General features: G+C 38.6%; 2 protein-coding genes across 23 annotated transcripts in view; one reads left to right on the top strand and one right to left on the bottom strand.

The window, feature by feature from the left end:
* The window catches only part of LOC106658643 (glutamate-gated chloride channel), a 124,459-nt gene that overhangs the window by 43,352 nt on the left and 61,827 nt on the right, over positions 1-19,280 (bottom strand). For all 22 annotated transcript variants that reach the window (XM_023461342.1, XM_023461338.1, XM_023461341.1 and 19 more), the window contains one exon: positions 6,223-6,505. The gene's annotated coding sequence lies outside the window, so the exon portion shown is untranslated. The remainder of the gene's footprint in view (positions 1-6,222; positions 6,506-19,280) is intronic.
* LOC106658650 lies at positions 1,702-2,687 on the top strand. The gene is made up of 3 exons (XM_014380689.2): positions 1,702-1,872; positions 1,941-2,055; positions 2,126-2,687. The coding sequence occupies exons 1-3, from the start codon at positions 1,847-1,849 to the stop codon at positions 2,555-2,557; spliced, it is 573 nt and encodes a 190-aa protein (XP_014236175.1). The 5' UTR covers positions 1,702-1,846; the 3' UTR covers positions 2,558-2,687.

The raw sequence follows: 19,280 nt of genomic DNA, 5'->3' as shown, positions 1-19,280 counted from the left end.
GTGCGCAGCTTTTTTTTTTAGAAATAGCGTAGCGTGAAATGCTTTACAATCAAAACCGATGAAGAGTAAAAGTTTTGCAAAATAGGTGTTGGATTGTACCCTTTGCATGGCAATTATCGAAGAGCCAGTTGTGCGGACTATAAGCATGGAAATTGATCTATTTCTACTATCTTTACACGCGTGCCATTAAGTTAATGTGGATCAAGATCGAAGTAAAGTTCATTCGCTCTCGTACATGTCGCGCGCATCATACGCTTTAATCGATCGATCTTCATATTATACTTAAATGAAAAAGTGAGAGCGGGCCGCGATTGAAGAAGACTGCGGCGGCAGCGGCGGCTCGATATGTAAAATTTATACGTCGCACACGTCGTGCGCGCACGCGGCGATATAACATACACACATACAGCTTCAAGAGCGTACCCCGCGTGCGGCTGGACAAGCAAACCACAAAGCGTATAGGTACGTTTGTGTTATGTGGCGTTCATTCATAATTCATGAGACTTAGTACTGCCATGCCAAGTTTGTATACGTACACTCGGTGGCTATATATATGCATAATGCACTTAAGGTACGCGTGCAAGCTCGTGTTTTCAGTTTGTTTGATTCGATACGAATGGCAGCAATGTTTCTTACAGATGAATGATAGGTGCATAATTGAACGGGAGCTTATTGCCGTTCCATAGTATGCGTGACCGATTCGCAACCGGACAAAAGATCCTTTTTTATGCCTGAGTATATTTGTAGCGGGGTATTACAAGAGCTTCCGGCTGTTACAATAACTTATATTCTGAACAATGAGATGGCTATAGAATTTTCGATTTACAGCAAAACTACTTTTTATTTATAAAAATGTGAACATTTGCTTATCGTTCGTAGCATAAGTAAAAAGAAAAAAAACTAGAAAACCGTTCGAACTAGAAAAAAAGTTCCATTGCTTTTGTTAAGAGCATCTAGAACCTGAAACGTTAGTTGGATCCATGTTCGTAGTTAATTATAATTGACAAGCAGCGTCCTCCTTCGCTTGCTCACATATTTGCTGCTATTTTCAGTTTTTTGAGCCTTTTTTAATACTCTCGGATTATTCGTGGCCGTTAATTTTGAAAGCCCATTACAACAATTTAGGTGGTATCTGTTTACATTGTAAGAAAGCTCTGCGAGTTTTTCGTCAGATTCAGATGCTTCGACTCTTTTGGAGTACTTTTTTCTAAAAAAAGTCGAACTATATCCAGTAAAATAATTCTTTGACAATTTTTTTCCTGATTTACTCAGGACTGAAATAGGAATTTTTTAAATCTACTATTCACTTACGAATGTTAAAAGTAGAACTGAAACGAAATTCATTGTCAAACATTAATGCGAATAATATATTATTTTTTTAAATATTCAACGCAACCACCACAAATATTTTGGTACTAACTGACGCTCCAATAATTAATTGAACTTCAACCGTAATATATCACGTACGCATAGTACTATTTTCCGCGTATATAACAAAACTAAATTTGCGCCTTCATGAATGATGATTTTAATACAATTTCGGTGTAGTGAGATGCAAGCGCCTCTATGTATTGTTGTACATTACTGCTCGTGGTTAGTCGTCAGTGGTGGGGGAAAATATCGACAAGGAGCTATCACAATCACAGAGTCACCTTGCTAATACACTAGTAGTATAGTGCGCCGTACAGTCGCTAACAAAGAGCTACATTCCTGCCGTTATCAAGTGTTTACAAATTGGTGAATTGCCGAAGTACAGTGTTGTCTACTTGACGCATATAACCTCAAATATTTTTTCAGTTTATTTAATGAAAATTCGTAGTGAATAAATATTATAATCAAGCGAGTGATGGAAAGCATTCGGGATACAGTTAGGTATAAAATTTTTTGTTAATGCCATGTTTTTTCAAACAATTGCTTCATCAAATTTGATTATTCTGTAGGATAAAAAAAGAACCCAATCATACTTGGCCAGATGCAGGCGACGGTTATAATTTCGATTCGGTGGGCTGTAATGAAACCAAAAACTTTGATACGATCCCGTTTTATAAATTACCAGTGAGTTTAATGATTTTTTTTAAGCTCAAATTTTCTATTATTAAAAAATATTATCCAATTTTAATTTTAGGCAAACCACATGAATGAAGCTATGCCGTTACAGGATCAGTTGAATGAAAAAATTTTAATTGATTTAGAGTGCAAAGATGTTAAACCTAAACAGAAGTCTTTACTTGCCACCACTTGCAAAACTGAGCATCAAAACTATTACCTACCTATTGTGAAAACAGAAAACAAAATTCAAACTAATTATTTGATTGATAAAGAACTAATTATTTTGATAAAGGAGCACTTCAATTATGAAAATAATTGTCAATTTTCACTCAATCTCCAATCGAAACGTGACAAATCCAAGGAGGTAGAAAAATGTGATAAAATAACTAGAACCAAATCATCTCATAAAATTAATTTGTGCCAGAAAACTTGTAAAACTGAAGTAAGTCTAAAAAAACGTATTAATACACCAGGCAAGGGTATTCGATTATATGAACGTGAGATTTGACACAAATCATTTGATAAACAGTATAATCTCAAAAGCCACGAAATGATTGTACACATTCGTAATAAATCCTTTGTATGTGAGATTTGTCATAAATCATTTGGAGAAAAAAGTATCCTCACAAATCACCTAAGTACAGTACATAATCGGAACAAGACTTTTGAATGTGACATTTGTCACAAATCATTTGGGCGAAAAAGTCATCTCAAAATTCACATTGATGCAGTACATAATCGGAATAAACCCTTTGAGTGTGACATTTGTCACAAATCATTTGGACAAAAATGTCACCTCAAAACTCACATAAATGCAGTACATGTTCGTAGCAAACCCTTTGAATGTGACATTTGTCACAAATCATTCGGAGAAAAGGGTTCCCTCAAAAAGCACATCAATACAGTACATAATTATAATAAGCCCTTTGAATGTGAGATTTGCCACAAATCATTTGGATTAAAACATCAACTTAAGCGTCACATAGATACAGTACATAATGGTAGCAAACCCTTTGAATGTGAAATTTGTCACAAATCATTTGGATACCAGGCAAATCTCGGAAAGCACATCAACGTAGTGCATATTAGAAACGAACCCTTCGAATGTGAGATTTGTCATAAATCATTTGGAGAAAAGGGTACCCTTAAAAAACACTTAAATACAGTACATGGTCGTAGAAAACCGTAGGATCGTGACTAAACCTACAAGTCAAAACAAAACCTATAAGCGTGAGATTTTTCCAGAGATATTTTCGAGCAATAAAATTACGTGAATACGTTAGGCAAGTTGAGAACATCTTTCACGTAAACATCTTTTAATTCGTTTAATAAGAACAATAAAGTATTTCAAACTGTGATTTATTTTGTCGTTATTGTGAAAATCCTTCTACTCACATTTTTTTACATTACCTAGAGTTAAATTATAAACAATACTTTTTAAGTACTTACTCCCTATAAGTATGGAAGTGGAAAATCTTTTTCTTGAAGCTATAATTATTCCTAAGATTCAACGACATTATTAAAAGTTTTTTGAGCAGTGAAAATTCAGCTCATTTGATGCAAAAACGTCGTTTATATTCAAATATATTCAATAATCAAAGGTCATTATTTAGCAATAATCACTCGACTCTGATCAATTTGCTATGCTCGTTTGCAGCAATCGTCTGCTTTAGAGTAGATGACTTATGATGTGTGTTGTGGATTTATTACAAACTATAAATACGAATAACGATATAATGATAAAAAGTTTAGAAATGTATCTATTACATCGAGAAAGTATGCAAAAGTGTAAGAAAGTTTTAAAAATATTCATTTTGATGATTTGAATTTATCAAAACCGATGCCTTATGTTAAATTTGTCGAAGCTCTATAAATAGTCTGTCGTGTTTCATAGGTGAGTTTTAATTCCCACCCAAGATGTTAAGCTGTTTTTCGAAATTTTCCAATTCGCTTTCACTTGTGGAATAAAAGACGCATAGCAGCCAAACGGAAGTCGCGCGAGCATCAAATCGACCGCGGAGCAAAGTCCGTGCAGCTTTAGCGTATACATATTTTACGTAACTCAATAGGCAGAATGTGTCCCTATCAGTAAATAAAGCCAGAGATCGCTCCTTGAGATCTGGCCTGAAAAATCCCAATACGGGCGCGCAACCGGAGCACCAGCAGCGGCGTTGTGTGGCGCGGCATAGCCGCTTATATACGCTCGCGCTGCATGCGCACACTCGCACAATATGCAGCATTGCTGTGTGTACGTGTGGCATGCGGAGGAGCAGCGGCGCACACATCGCAACGTTGCGGTCTATCGATTCTCGTTCAAGCCGATTCCACTTGATCCTGACATACGAGGAGACGAAGATTTATGGCTATAGTGTCTCGGGGAAACTGCCTCTTTCTCGGAGCTAAAAATAAGAATGCGCGCGCGCGCGTCTGTCTATAGTGACTGCAAAAAAATGCGCCCAAGCCCCTTTTTTCTCTTTCTCTTGCCACCTTTTCCGTGCTTGCTCTTTTCTGCTTTCTTCCTCTCGCGCTGCTGCTGCTGCTGCAGCCGAGGCAGTTTCTTAGATGTATAGGAAGTGTGCCTTAACGATGCCATTCATCAGTCGGTCAACGTACCCCGCGAGGATTAAAAACAGCCTCTTACAGTACTTTAAGATCTCTAGATGGCAACTTCGCCGTGAACGATATTATGAAAAATAGAGCACAACTCGAGCAGGAGCAGCTACCTGCTATTTAATTGACAAAAAGATGCTGCTGCCGCTGCAACATTAATTCGAAGCTAATGGAAATTCATATTCATGATGGAGGAGGGAGAGAGAGAGAGAGAGCTGAGAAATTGTTACGATCAATGATGTTGCCCGGGGCTTGCATTATAGAACTGCTGTTTTGATGCGATCATCTAGAGATAACATTGCGCAAATCATCATACATTCAAATGGAGCTCGCGGCTGAGGCGCAGGCAACGAGAGACGCGCGAGCAAAGACACAGAGAGAAAAGTTATGAAATATTCAGGAGATGAGCAGTATATGCGCATAGAGAAAGAAGAAGAGGGAGAGAGAGTAACGAGTAATGGAGCATGAAAAAACATCTGCAGCAAGAAGAATTTTTGCCGAGGGAGAAAAAAAATAAACCTTAACCTTCGGGCAAACGATGCTTACGATGAAAAAAATGTTGGACTAGCATTTCGAAAGTGTAAAAATAAAAACCGTATAGCACAGTACCGCGCGCGCGCGCGAGCAACTTCCGACTCGTATCGATGAATGCTGCACAACAGCTTGCACATAGCTCGATGCGGGAGAGTGCAAAAACTAAAAATGAAAAACATCGGCTCTCTGTGTAAAGCAGAAAGTAGACAGATTACTGCTAAGCTTGCCGTGTATAACTTTCATAAGAAGCAAGAGCTAGCTGACTGCAGCAGGGCACTAAGAGTTATTAAAATTGCAAAGAGAGCTGCGCCATGGCTGGAAAAAAATTTACTCGCCAACGAGTCGAGAATTAACGCGCGGGTCTCGAATACGCCACTCTCGACGCGCGCACGCGTTTAAATCGTTAACTAAAAAGCACGACGAAAATCTAAACTAACTCGCGAGCGATAACATTGTTTCGCACTTGGATTTTGTGCTGGGGAATGATACGCCAGAAAAAAAAAAGAAACACCCTTGCGGCCAAGCGTATGACGACGACTGCGTCTGTCTTCTGTATTACATATTTTATCCGGCGTGTATAAACACCTAGGCGTATGCATAAAGCACCGCAGGGATTAGGAAAGCGAGCAGGGCTGAGAGCCAACGATGAAATTATGCACCTACGCAAGAGAGAGAGAGAGAGAGCCTAGTAGCATGAGCATGAAATGTCGGAGCGTTGAATGCAAATTGTTGCCTGACATATTCATAACGATATGTGTGGCACCTCTGCACATGCACACTGGCAAGTGGTAAGAGAGAACAGCAGGAAAGTTTTGGCTTCGTAACAATTTCACAGGATGTTGCCGCGCTTCGCCTCCTCAATTATTCATACTTTTATCTTGGAGTGACTGCTAATATTGGATTTCGGTAGAAAAATCCAAGTTCTCGATGATTCCTCGCAACGGTTGAGATTTCAAGATGCAAACACGGCTTATTAATAATGCCGATGCGCGCCTTAAACATTTATGGTACAATAACTAAAAGGCTTACCTTAGCGGGAGGTTTTCAGCTTCGCGTAACGTGCAACAAGGCAGCTTGTCGCTCGCAATCTTTAAATTGTTGTCGCACCAGAAGCGGCACGATTTATTCGATTGACTCCGCTAACGAGACGATGAATGTTTGATATTTTTATTCAGCCAATTTACAAAAGCCTCGCCTTATATTAGACAATTTTCTTCGATCGTGCGAGATCCGCTCGATTTCATCGATGTCTATCTTCGTCGTCGTTATGGGCCCGTTTTGAGACCCGATCGTCGTTCGCGTACGTCATCATCTGCAACAAACAGTATAACGAGCCTGATCATGTCACTGCTGCGGATGATCTTGCCGAGAGTGCACTACTTTAAATAATTTCATTCTACTAGCATACATCAATATAAATATTTTTGCGGGAAATTTATTCTGGCTTTTTTCAGTTACTGATTTATTAATAGGTATGAATGGGTATAATGTAACTAATCCTTTTGTTCAAAAAATTATTTCAAATTTGACCGTAAAATGAGACAAATTTTTTTGAATCGTTATTATAGTTCATACATTATAATTCTTCCATCAAAATACATGAAATAAAATACATCTAAAATTTTCTATGAGTACGATGCATTTGAGTCAGTTTGTAGGGTAGTACGAAGGCAGCTGTGTCAGGGTCTGCTTTCGATTATTGCCAGAAGGCCTAAAAGTGAGAAGAGGACACACACACATGGGGTTAAACGGTAAGTTTTCTGTTCACTTTTTCATTTTTGTTAGAATGTGAATGGTAGCGGGCTAACATCGGCAGGTTAAGATCGGTTTGATGATTGATATTCCGTTTATTTATGCCTGATCTTTGTTACTTTGTATGAGGGTTTCTTGAAAACTGGGATAGAGCCATCTTGTGGTTGGTCATGGTAATTTGCATACGTATTGATTAATGTGAATTTCTAAGATTAACTTATAATAGTGTTTATTTCTTTTGTTCCTAGATACTATTTGAATCTTCTCCTATTTTAAATCTCGTTATTGAAGAACATGAAAATAAAATTTTCGATTGAATGTGTTGAATTTCGTAATTTTTATCATTCAACTATTTTGAATTATTCATTATTTCGAAACTGTTATAAATTCATAGAAAATGTTACTGTTTACTGTAATACTTTAAAAAACATTATTGAAACCAGTATTAACCTACTGAAATACCATCACAATACGAAATTAATCAATTATTATCTTCCCATTCTTTAATACGCCTCCAATTACTAATCTTTTTGGAGTAAAAAAATCTACAGAAACACTAATTAAGTAATTGAGAAGTCTCATTTAACTAATGGTACAAGGATATCTTTATACACTACGTGTCCCTCGTCTTTCTAATTCCAGCTAATCTCTTGGTATTAGTGCTCTTTGCTCCTGTACATATTTATTGTCAAAATCAAGTTTTAAAAATCGAACTAAGATATACAGAACTAGTTTTTTGATTTTTTACACTAAGTAAGCTAAAAAAAAAATTAGTTAAATAGCAGGGAAATATGGGGATCGAACGTGAGATACAAGCGACCCCAATTCTATCGAATTTGTCTATAATATGCACGTTTAGTTTGCGTGTGCATCAGAATATTTAATATCGGGAACATAAAGACGACATGGATTTCACTTATGACATAAAGTGAGCAAGGAAATCGAAGATGGCTTACGCATGAACGACTTTTTTTACATATTTTACAGTGAGAGCATGACGTGCAAAAAGCAACTATAAGAGATTGCCTCTTCACCTTTGCGGTATTAGCACGTAATGAATATTTTACAGCGGATAAAAATAAATGTTGCTGATATGAAAAATCAGGTTAATGGTAGATTGTTTTACTAATTTTGATTTCTAAACAAAAATAAAACCGTTCCTAATATTTCACATAAATTATTTATAACTCAATATGTATCCACTTTTACTCACAGGGAAAAAATTACTCTTTAAAAGTTTTGTCAAGTTTAATCATCTCAATGGTTTTCGTATTATACGTGGCGCAAATAACCTTAATAATGTATAAATATACATTTTCTAGAAACAAGGAAAACGTCATCGATAAAAATTCATTTTGATTCGGACCTGACTTTTGTGATAATTCGTGATAAATGACAAAAGATGATTACGCTGGTACATACGCAAGCGCGCGCACAGCCACGCACGTACAGTTTTAGCCGACGTCAGAGTCAACGGTGGCTCATGCAGTAGAATATTTTCTTCATTTTTCACTCCACATCATATAACGTATGTATAACAATACACGTACATAATACGCGTATAAACACACGTGCAGCATAAACACATGTGTATAGTTGCGCCCCGTTCACGTTTATACGCTATACGACTGCATAATATATAGCCTTGGCCTCGTTGCCTCTTTAACGCCTAAGACCGCCGTAGAGCTTTGTCACTCGCGCCGCCCGATACGGCTTTAGCATGTGTTGCGCTTTTTTCTACGTGAAAAATCGGGGAGAGACATCGGCTGCTTATATTCATGTATATTTCGTGTATGCATATAACCAGCTTCAGAATGACGGAGACATTTGTACGTGAAAGCGCAGAACGAAATGGTCCGCATAATTTTTTGGAACGGTGGGAAATGTGTATTACTGTGCACGGTGAGATTAGTTTGATGACATTGAATGACAAAAAAAATCCATATATTATTCAATAAAATTAACTAAACTATTTAATTATTCATGACTATCAATGAAAGTGGCGTTTAAACGATATAACAATCAATATCACTCAATCATTGTACGCGAAACCACGAATAAAACAATTTTAATTAAGAAAATTAATCACGTTTTCATGGTAATTCGTTCATAGTAATTCATAAACTTGAGAAAATATAAGTATCTTGGACAGACTGCCATCGATCATTTCAATTAGATTTTACCAATACGCTTCGAGTATTTTTCATTTTCACCGTCACGCTATCAAATTTATTAAAAGCTTCATCGGGTGCACGCGTATTATATGGACTGTACCGCGTAAAATGTGGCAGGCCGAAAAATAGCGCATGAAATAAGTAACACCACTAGTGGCAACCTCGTTTTCAGAATGCCGAGTGAAGTTGTGTTTCTTTTAATTAAATAATGAATATAAGTATGTCTAGTCTACAAGGCCTCAAAAAATAATATTATTTGCATTTTTACCCTGAATTCGTTTCTTCCGAGTATGAAAAATATTTCATGCAAAATTCACGCGTAATAAAACCACACGTGTAATCTTTGCGATTTTGTATCTCTACTTTACTGCGGCACAGATTTACTAAAGAAAACTGAAATAGCATCAAGCTCTACGCTAGCGCAAGTTGTACCAGCGCAAGCTCTACAAACGTAAGTTTTGTTAAAGTCTGTTTGGACCCGAAAATGTGGTTTTTGAAAGTTGAACATTTTCCAGAATTATAATTCATCATATTTTATCATTAAATTTTTAATCTTTGCGACTTTTCGTATATAGAAAAGTAACGACTTCAGCGAAAAAAATGCAAAGAACAAAAAAGTCTTAAAATTAATTAAAGAATGCGTGTTGAACGTTCACGAATATTATTATAAAAAGTAGTATTAGCAACGGTTTTATGCATTTTTAGTTCCAAACAAACTTTTCAAAGCAGGGGTAGCGAGATTCTGTGCAGCTTAAGAAAAATAAGGGACACCCTGGTGTATATCCGTCTGCTGCTAGCTATCCCCCTTCTTTCTCTCTCTATATCAGCTGTAAAAAAATTTCATTATCACGCCCGAGAGCTTTCATATTGTTTGCTCCTATATACGTTGCCGCTGCTGCTCAGCTTCTCGACTGCTGCTGCTGCTATCCGATTACTCGCAAGGACTGCTTCGTAGCAGCTAGTGGAACCATCGCAATTGTTGAGGCAAACAAAGCCTCCAGCTCACAGTCCGATATCTACGTATATAAACCCTTTGGTCCTCTAACACACTTACACGGGTCTATGCATACAAGCTTCAGGTTAACGTCGTTACGATAGCTGATTGCTAGAAAAATTTGAAGAAGAAAAAATTTTAATCCCCAGCCTCTCCGTCGCGAAAAAATAAAGGTGCTCAATAAACTGAAAAAAGGAAGTGTTTTTTTCTGTTGCGTTCAAAAAATTCTTTACTCCTTGCACGTAACGGGAGAATCAATTGATTCATCCTGCAGGACTATTCTCCGCCGAATCTCACTCGGGCCAATGGGCGCTGATAAGTATAAGCTCATAAGTCATGATACGCAACGGCCGCACAGAGGTATACTCCTAATTAGATAAGGAGGAATAATGGACCTGTTATTAAGCTGCACTTTGGTTGATTAACGCCACAGCAGGGCTCTAATCCACGCTATACGAGTGCGCTTGTCATCATAATGCACTCTCCCTCGCGGACGTCTAGGCTATATACGATCGGTCAAGTGCCTCTCGTACATATAAATTTTACGAGTTTGAATTTCAACGAGTCCTCATCGCTAAATGTTGATGCAACTCCGATAAGTGATTAATATAGTTGGCGACGTGTGCGCGTGTAAAACTTTTCAATTATCGTGTAACGAAAAAAAACTTTTTTTGAAGCACTTCGTGCGATAAGCTTCGTTAACAAACGACACGTTCACTTTCGTTCTTGTACACAGAAAATTCATAAGCAACGATTCAATCAAGCACGAAAGAAAAATGTTCGTATTAATAGATACTTTTGCATGCGCACACGCGTGTGTTTATAAAAGCAGCACATGACATAAAGCACTTATTTGTCGCTTTTTTTAGCTCGAAAAAGCTCGTCCTTAGAATCACGCGATGTCATCGTCTAAATATTCAAAAATCTGCCATTTTTTCTCCATACGTGCCTGTAAAAAATTATGCAAAATTTAGATGTAAAAAAGGTGCGATAATGTCGCTCTATGTATGCCGCCAAGCATGTCATTTTATGCATTCCATTTGGCAGCAAAAAAAACGCGAAGACGGCGAACCGTTGGGAGCGATGGAAAAGACGTGCAAAAAGAAAATGCATTGCGAAAGGAAGGAAGTGAATTATTTAGTTGGACCTTGAAAGCCGAGCCGATTTTTAGGACGTATTTCCTCCTTCGTAAGACGCGTTCTTTATATACTAATATACGTAAAATGTAAAATTGAACGAGTAAAATTTTTAAATCAGAGAATTAAAAGGATCAACTCAGAATATTATTGATATTATTATTGTGAGAATAAAAAAAGTGTATAATAAACGAAGATCATTATGTTTTGCCCCATTATGCAGTGGCAAATATAAAAGCTTAGCAATTCAATATCAGATGACATAAAAGAGTTTGCACACACAAATCTTTGATAAAAGATGCTGCGCTTCCATCGAAACAAGTAAAAGAAACATTCATTCGCTGCAACTTTATCTGATACAACATTGTTAGTCTCTCGTTGCCTTAAAACCCCCTACTCTCTGTCTCTTTACTTGCTCTTTGGCTTTTAATGTGTCAAATTTTGCTTTCTCTAGCATAAACAAGTAAGTGACAATTCTGTGAATATAAAAAATCGGATTCCTAATGATAACTTATATAGTTAAAGAAAATATTAAATTTATTGCAAATTTAAAGTAAAATAATAACTTAAAATTAAGGTATCAAATACTGATCTTTATTTGTGTCACTTTTAAATGGAATTTTTGTTGAAAGTAAATGTATCACAACTGGTTTACTTATTTACAGAAACTGCATAAAAATTTATCAAAATTTAATCATGATCAGTCAACCTACACCGCTAGATGGCGAGTACCTTCATCTCTAAATCTGCAAGTGGCAATGTACAAATGATAGTATAAGTCAAAGCACGTTTTCTTCAAAAATTGTCAGCAGCTCAATGATCTGAATCGAGTTTTATTTAAAATAATTAAATGTGCTCTGAATCAAATTTAAAAAACTTTTACATTAAATTTGATATAAAATTAGTGTTAAATTCATTGAAAACCCCATTAATTTCAATGATTTTACATAAAATCGAATTTATATACAGGGTGAAAAACACCCGGCACTTTTACACTTATTTTAATGCATACATTTTTAACTGTTAAGATAACGATAAAATGGTCAGGATTACTCATTAACTAATTATTCAGTACGGGTTCGTGCTCGCGACGAATCAGCTGATAAATATGTAAATAACTGATGTGCTTAGGATAATAGCTTGCATTAACGTAAGAATTAACTCGGAAACATAGTTTCGGCGAATTGAATCATTCACGCTCGGCTTTTGTTCCGATAAAGAGGAGTAGCTCCTTTTCCTTCTCTCTCCGTCTCGCTGCTGTGCGTTATCCTTCTTCAAATGAATAGATTCTTCTTTCGGCGTTCGCGAGCGGGCCCTCACGTACAATCCCCATTAGGGTGGGCCAAAATACAATAGGGGCACGTGCAGTATTCCGTTGAATATCTTTTGTTCCTTTTCTTATCGTAACCAACGGCGTAGGGAAAGCGCAGTGATATTAAAAAAAAACTACCATCCTCGGCACACAAATCGACGCGAAAATACTTAAAAATACGCTCGAGGAAGCGCATTACTCATGGAAAGATGTCGAAGGAGAAGAGAGGAAAAAAATTAGGACGTGCGTATACATGTTGCGGTAAATGTACCACAAAATCGCCAAGTCAGTGGCGCGCCGTCTCGACTTCGGTAGAAAAAAGAGTATATTATTATATACTTGAGACAAGAGAGAGAAAGCGCAGATGCAGTTACGAAAATAGCATATTTACTCTGTATATAGCTCGGCGAATCGATACCACATATTATATAACCTCCGTTTCTTCTTTCTCTCTCTGCACTCGTATTTATGCACTCGAAGTCTTTGGCGCGTGCGTGTGTCGATCCGCGGACTTTTGTCGCTCCGCGCGCACGTTATATGATATATAAAGCCGGGGGGCTACCAGAGGAGAGAGCGCCCCAATGGATCCTGTTGCGTTCGCCTGGAACCGATTGCACCCTCGAGACACAGTCATTTGTAACTTGTTATTTCACGAGCCATTCGAGCTCGCGCGCCGCACATATCGAGCGCCAGGCCTTACATTGCCTATATATATGGCCGATTCTCTGTGAAATCGAATGGCCAAAAAAATTTTTTTTCTGCAAATATGAAAAACTTGCTGTTCCCGATGTCAGAAATGTCCCCAAATTTTATTAGAATTTTTGGGACCATCTATCACTCTTTTTCAGGGGCCCGAAGTTGGCCATTTTAGGGTTTTTTTGAAATTCATGAAAAATCACAAATATTCAAATAATTCCTGGATTAAAGTAGAATGATTCAAAAGTAAAAGTGCCCAGCAACTTTTTTGTTGGAAATAGTCCAAATTTTCAGAAAAAAAATATGCCAAAGTGATTGGAACAATCTAGGTAAATGTAAAGCAAAAAAACTGCAAAAAAAACATAAAACAAGAAATCTACTCGAGTTCGAACCGGACTTTTATTTCCTAAACTATGTAAAAAGCTTCCCAAAAATGTCAACTAATGCCTGATAAAGTTTTGTAATGGGTCTTAAAGTTTAACGCAATGTAGACAACAATGTGTGGTGAAAAACGTGCAAAAAAGGTAAAAAATGGGCCTAAAATGCCTAAAATCACCAAAAACAGCCATTTTCAGTCCTTTTTTGCACGTTTTTCGCCATACATTATTGTCTACATTGAGTTAAACTTTAAGGCCCATTACAAAACTTTATCAGGCATTAGTTGACATCTTTGGGAAGCTTTTTACATAGTTTAGGAAATGAAAGTCCGGTTCGAACTCGAGTAGATTTCTTGTTTTATGTTTTTTTTGCAGTTTTTTTGCTTTACATTTACCTAGATTGTTCCAATCACTTTGGCATATTTTTTTTCTGAAAATTTGGACAATTTCCAACAAAAAAGTTGCTGGGCACTTTTACTTTTGAATCATTCTACCCTGATCCAGGAATTATTTGAATATTTGTGATTTTTCATGAATTTCAAAAAAACCCTAAAATGGCCAACTTCGGGCCCCTGAAAAAGAGTGATAGATGGTCCCAAAAATTCTAATAAAATTAGGGGACATTTCTGACATCGGGAACAGCAAGTTTTTCATATTTGTAGAAAAAAAATTTTTTTGGCCATTCGATTTCACAGAGAATCGGCCATATGTATGCACGAATGTTTCGTGCACTTTAAATGTTGCTTGTAGCTCGCACGCCATTGGCACACAGGATATTGGTAAGCTTTGAATGTTAATGCAGCTGCTATACCGAGTATTAATTATAAATATCGATTGGCCATTTACCGCTGTTAAATAACACTGGCGAATACGAAGCCAAGTTTTCGCTGCTGCGCCCTGTAGCAATTCTCCAATTGTATTTTCCAATGTTCGCAACTGAATCGATTCTTAGTATTGGCAATTTATATTAAAAATGTTTACAGTTTCAAAAACAAATATTTTCTCTGGACTGGTTCTTTTTTTAAAAAGAGTTTTGTTACATCGCGGTAAAGTCTTTTTTTCAAGTACAAAAATAATTTCTATATGAATGCATCCTTTGAAATTAGGTTGTAAACCAACTTTTCAGGATAGAGTACACCAGTAACTTCCTTCTGACTCAACCATATAATTTTTCAGACATTAACCCACATTCTCATCGCAGAACCTCAAGAATTTTTAAACGCAGCTGAGCTTGGAAAATTAATTTATTCGAATTATTAACTCTCGTGGAATAAATTGGGATTCTTAAGCACTATGGTAACATAGTTCAGGTGATTGTGTAACTTAAGATAATTGAGGAACTTACTTAGCAATGCAGACCTGTATTGTATATGTTACACAGCAGACTTCTTGATTACTTTAATGAGAATTTTCTCTATTCATCGCATAATTAATGAATTCATTAGTCCAACTTTTGTCCACTCTTCTCGCTCTTTCATTAGGGTGATTTTTCGGCAAAGGAAAAAAATGAGCGTTACACACGCTGGTCAAAAATTTAAGCCAATCAGTCGACAAGACCTGCCTGCTAAGAGAGATTCACCTTAATTAAACAGGAAAAAGAAATAAATGATTCGTACCCTCCGCCCCCCCCCCCCCCAAAAAAAATACGAATTGCAGGTGCCGGACATTGTCGGATTAAAAATTTAATTTGCCTAAAATCCGCACGGAGTAATTCGTAAATAATATTTATATCTTGGTGCGCTGTCAAATGTTTACGCTATATCTTGGGCGAAAAATGAGGTCATGCAAGTAATAAAAAGAGAAATAGCCCGCGGAATCATTCGCCAGCAATTTAATTGCGCTAATACAAACACGAGCCCCACACACACACTATACACGGTTTGCGCCTCAATACATCCCCAACGAATATAATAAACGTCCGCGCGGCGGACACAGGACGACGACAACGACGACGAAACGGAAAATGAAAGAGAGAAATATATATGAGTTTCGGATTGCGCCCGTGTGAGTATGTGTGTGCATACAGGCGAGAGATGTGTGTGTATGCGAGTTGTATAGATGAGGACGATCGTCTCGAGAGCCCTTTAGGCGAAACGACGTCGTGAATACATGTATGCTACTAGAGCTACGTAGCAGCAGCAGCAGCAACAGCAGCTCTCGTTATGCTGCAAGTTCCCAATTACCGCGGAGGTGTTTAGAACAGACTAACGTGCAAATTGGTCGACGACAACACTCTTTTCTTTTATGTATGCGTGTATATACATACGTATGTACGAAAGAGCCAACTCATCCCCCGCTCGACCGACCCAGTCTCAACTTGTTTTTTTTTCTTTCTCTCTCTATCTCTTTCTCTTCTCTCTCTCTCTCTCTCTCTCTCTCTCTCTCTCTCTCTCTCTCTCTCTGTGTTTTTCTGTCCTCGTTTCTTCTTTCTTTCTTTTTTTTTTACTTTTGTCGCTATAGCGCGCAACTTCCTCGAGTATTATAGCTTATTCAAAGTTTTGCTTTGCCTTGCTGCGCTTGTTTTTCGACTTTTTCAACAACATTCGGTGCGCGCGCGACTGTAAACGGCAATGCGCCGCGCTTACGCAGTTGAGCGTATCGCTATACTCTACTATGTGGCTTTTTTTTAAGCAATAAATTCCCTTTATTTATCGTCGAAACTAGGAATAGTGATGGTTGAATCGAAAGTTTACAGCGACTCGAACGACTCATCCGGCTATAGCAGCGACCCCAATGTCAATAATCAAATTTAATACTCGCGCGTAAATAGAGAGAATGGCAATTTTAATATTCGCTCGTGCGGGTCGATATTATAGAGGTGCGAGTTTGGCGCTGCCTCGGAAGCGCCAAGCTTAATTTTCCTTCAGTTGAAATATGCATTCGTTTACAATGGAGCCGACTTCTTATGAAATTGGAGTAAGAAAACGGCGACGCTATATTGTAAATCGTTATAAATAAATTAATTTATTCGGACGGGGGAAATTATGCATTGTGCGCGGGGTCGGTGAATGAAATATATCGCGAGATGTATACGGTGGGAAGCGAGATTTTTCGCGCTAACGATGATGAGTCATCCGCGCTTTTCTCCAGCTAACAAAGAACAGTTAATAAGCCAGCATTATTCATACTTAAATCCCAGCGAATGACGAGCTATACAGCTGGCTGTATTTACAATTTCTTCGTATATGTAGCTGAAAGCTGCATCAAAACATGTGCCGGTCTTATATTTGCGCTCATTTATCTCGATCTCGCAGATTATATATAAGAAAAGTATATTTTAGATGTTGCGCTCTTAGTACATGAGGGCAGAGTCGAAAAAGTGACGTTTTCTTCTTGACAGCTTCTGCGCCGTTGTAGGCCACATTATATAAATATGAGGTAGTAAAGGAGGGAGCGAGTGAGAGAGAGAGAGAGAACTCCTCGCGCGTTGTTCCTGCTCAAAGTAGCCTGAGTTGAGAGCTTTTCAGAATTGTAAAAAAGTACGTGCGCTTGAAAAAAAAAGTCGTGTGTACGGCAAAAGCGTGCTCGACAACTCGTAACGTACGCATGGTATATAATGCATGGATATAAACGTGGAGAGAGAGAGAGGGAGAGAGAGAGAGCAAAAAAAGCTCAAGAGGCTCAGCGAGAGGCAGAGAGGAGGTCGAGGCTTCTCTGATATGAGAGAAGTTATAAGCTGAAGCGTTTTGTCGTTACGCGCGCGCGTCTATGCGATGTAAGGTTGTTTTTTTCGCGCTACACAGCCCCCGGAGCTTATGTACGCAGAAGCGGTAAGCTATATCGCACTATATACACAGATAAGATTCGCGTTTTCACGCAAGCGTATGAATCGCAGAGCTCTCTGGCTAGCTCGCGCGCTTACATTCGGCAAATTTGACATTGCACTTGGATCTCGGCATATAGCTGCGAGCGCGAGGGAAAAAGTTTTGTAATCGACGGCGACGACGCAGCCGCAAAAAGAGAAAGGTAAAAAAAGAAATGAAATAAGCTCCGCATCTGCACGTATGTATATACGTTATATGTATATAGCTACTGGCACGCGGCAGCAACTCGTTATTATCGTGCCGCAGGAGGTTTAATGGTCGTGACCTTATACGAGGTATCCATCAAACTCCACACTCACACAGCCAAATGTTTATTGCAGTCGCGAGCGAGCGACACATCATGACCGTGACACAGTCTTTCGAATTCTCACGCTCGTTCTCTCGTGACAGACGGTAGCGAAACGCCAACTTTCTCATTTTCGCGTGTGCGCACCTATACGTATAACCGTTCACTAATAACGTCGCAGTACCGCGTATGCTGATCGCGAATATCAGCGTATACAGCGAGACACAGCGAGTCTCGAGGCTCCTCCACGCTCGTCGTAGTCGCTCGCTTTAATAGAAAATGTACTCGTCGAGTGATAATCTTTATACATAAGCAGGAAAAACACGAGTCTCGCAGCTTTGTCGCTCGGCTTAATTATTATGGGCTGTAGTTTACAGTAGGGAGGGCTGCGGAGTAATCAAGCGCGCGCGCGCCAGAGACCTACGCTCGTCGGCCGACGGGAGCTTATCGTGAAATTATAATGTCGATAGCTGGTGCGCGCGCGCCTGTAGAGTGTACTTTATATGCATTATAAATACACTTTGTTGCACGAAATTCGGCGCGCAGTTTATACGCGAAAACTGCCGCTATATAGCATACATTATGTAGCAGTATAGCTGCGTGGAACAAGTCGTAACGAAGTTTCGCCGTAATCATTTTATAGAATCCGGTTATCATCATCGTCTTCTACGAGGAGAAGGAGGCGATCTTTGTCCCCCGTAAACGGACATTGTAATGGCTCTGGTCCGGTGTAACTCGTCTTTAAGATACAAAGTTGGTTATATCGAGAAACTTGCCCGAGAGAAGCAGGAGGGTAAAGTCTCGATAAAAGCGTAAAAGTAAAAGTAGATGAAAAAAAAAAAAAAAAAATGAAATGAAAAAAGAAAGAGAGGAAAAGGAGCCACGATACCGAGAAGCCAGAACGAGGATAATATTCAAATTTCTCGATTTGTGTTTGACCTCAAGGCTGCTCGTACTACTTGATGGCGCAGTGGTAGCAGTATTGCTGACGTCAGACACGTACGCGCTCTGCTCTCTCGCTCGTGTGGGTGTGTGCACTGCGCTGCACTCCACGCGTATTATATATACGTGTAAGTGTACCTTTGACTGTGTGTAAAGGACGACAACGACTCGCACACAGAGCCACACACATACGAGGGGATATGGTTACATACTTTACGGTGTTCTCTATCTCTTAACGTGTAGGGAGAAAGAGAGAGAGACAAAGAGCAAGAGCTAAAGCGGGTGAGAGTGAGAGAGAGAGAAAGACAGAGTAGTAGGGTAACTCTACATCTGCAGGTCAAACGAGGTCGCAGTGTCAGTGGTGGTAGTGCAGCTCGTTGCTGCTACTGCTACTGCTGCTGCTGGTGGCGGCGGCGGCATCGAACCGCATCAAGTCTCTGTTAAAATATGTAGTCCATCCTCTCGTTTCTTTTTCTCTCTTCCTCTTCCTCACCTTCCATCGTTCGCCCGAGGATCGCGGAGATTTTTCATGAGTTTAAATATTTCTCTGTAGGTTCTCGCTAATGTCTGGTAATTTTTTATCTCGTCCAGCCT

The sequence above is a fragment of the Trichogramma pretiosum genome, unplaced genomic scaffold (assembly GCF_000599845.2).
Source record: "Trichogramma pretiosum strain Unisexual culture from Peru unplaced genomic scaffold, Tpre_2.0 scaffold2, whole genome shotgun sequence".
NCBI lineage: Eukaryota > Metazoa > Arthropoda > Insecta > Hymenoptera > Trichogrammatidae > Trichogramma > Trichogramma pretiosum.
The sequence above is the reverse complement of the archived record's forward strand: the minus strand, read 5'-3'. Positions and strand labels throughout refer to the sequence as shown.

Bases quoted from the DNA above. Each gene is read 5' to 3' on its own strand.
- LOC106658650 (XM_014380689.2), top strand. From the start codon at position 1,847: ATGGAAAGCATTCGGGATACAGTTAG. The intron at 1,873-1,940 runs GTATAAAATTTT...ATTATTCTGTAG, and splicing joins AGCATTCGGGATACAGTTAG to GATAAAAAAAGAACCCAATC. The intron at 2,056-2,125 runs GTGAGTTTAATG...TTTTAATTTTAG, and splicing joins TCCCGTTTTATAAATTACCA to GCAAACCACATGAATGAAGC.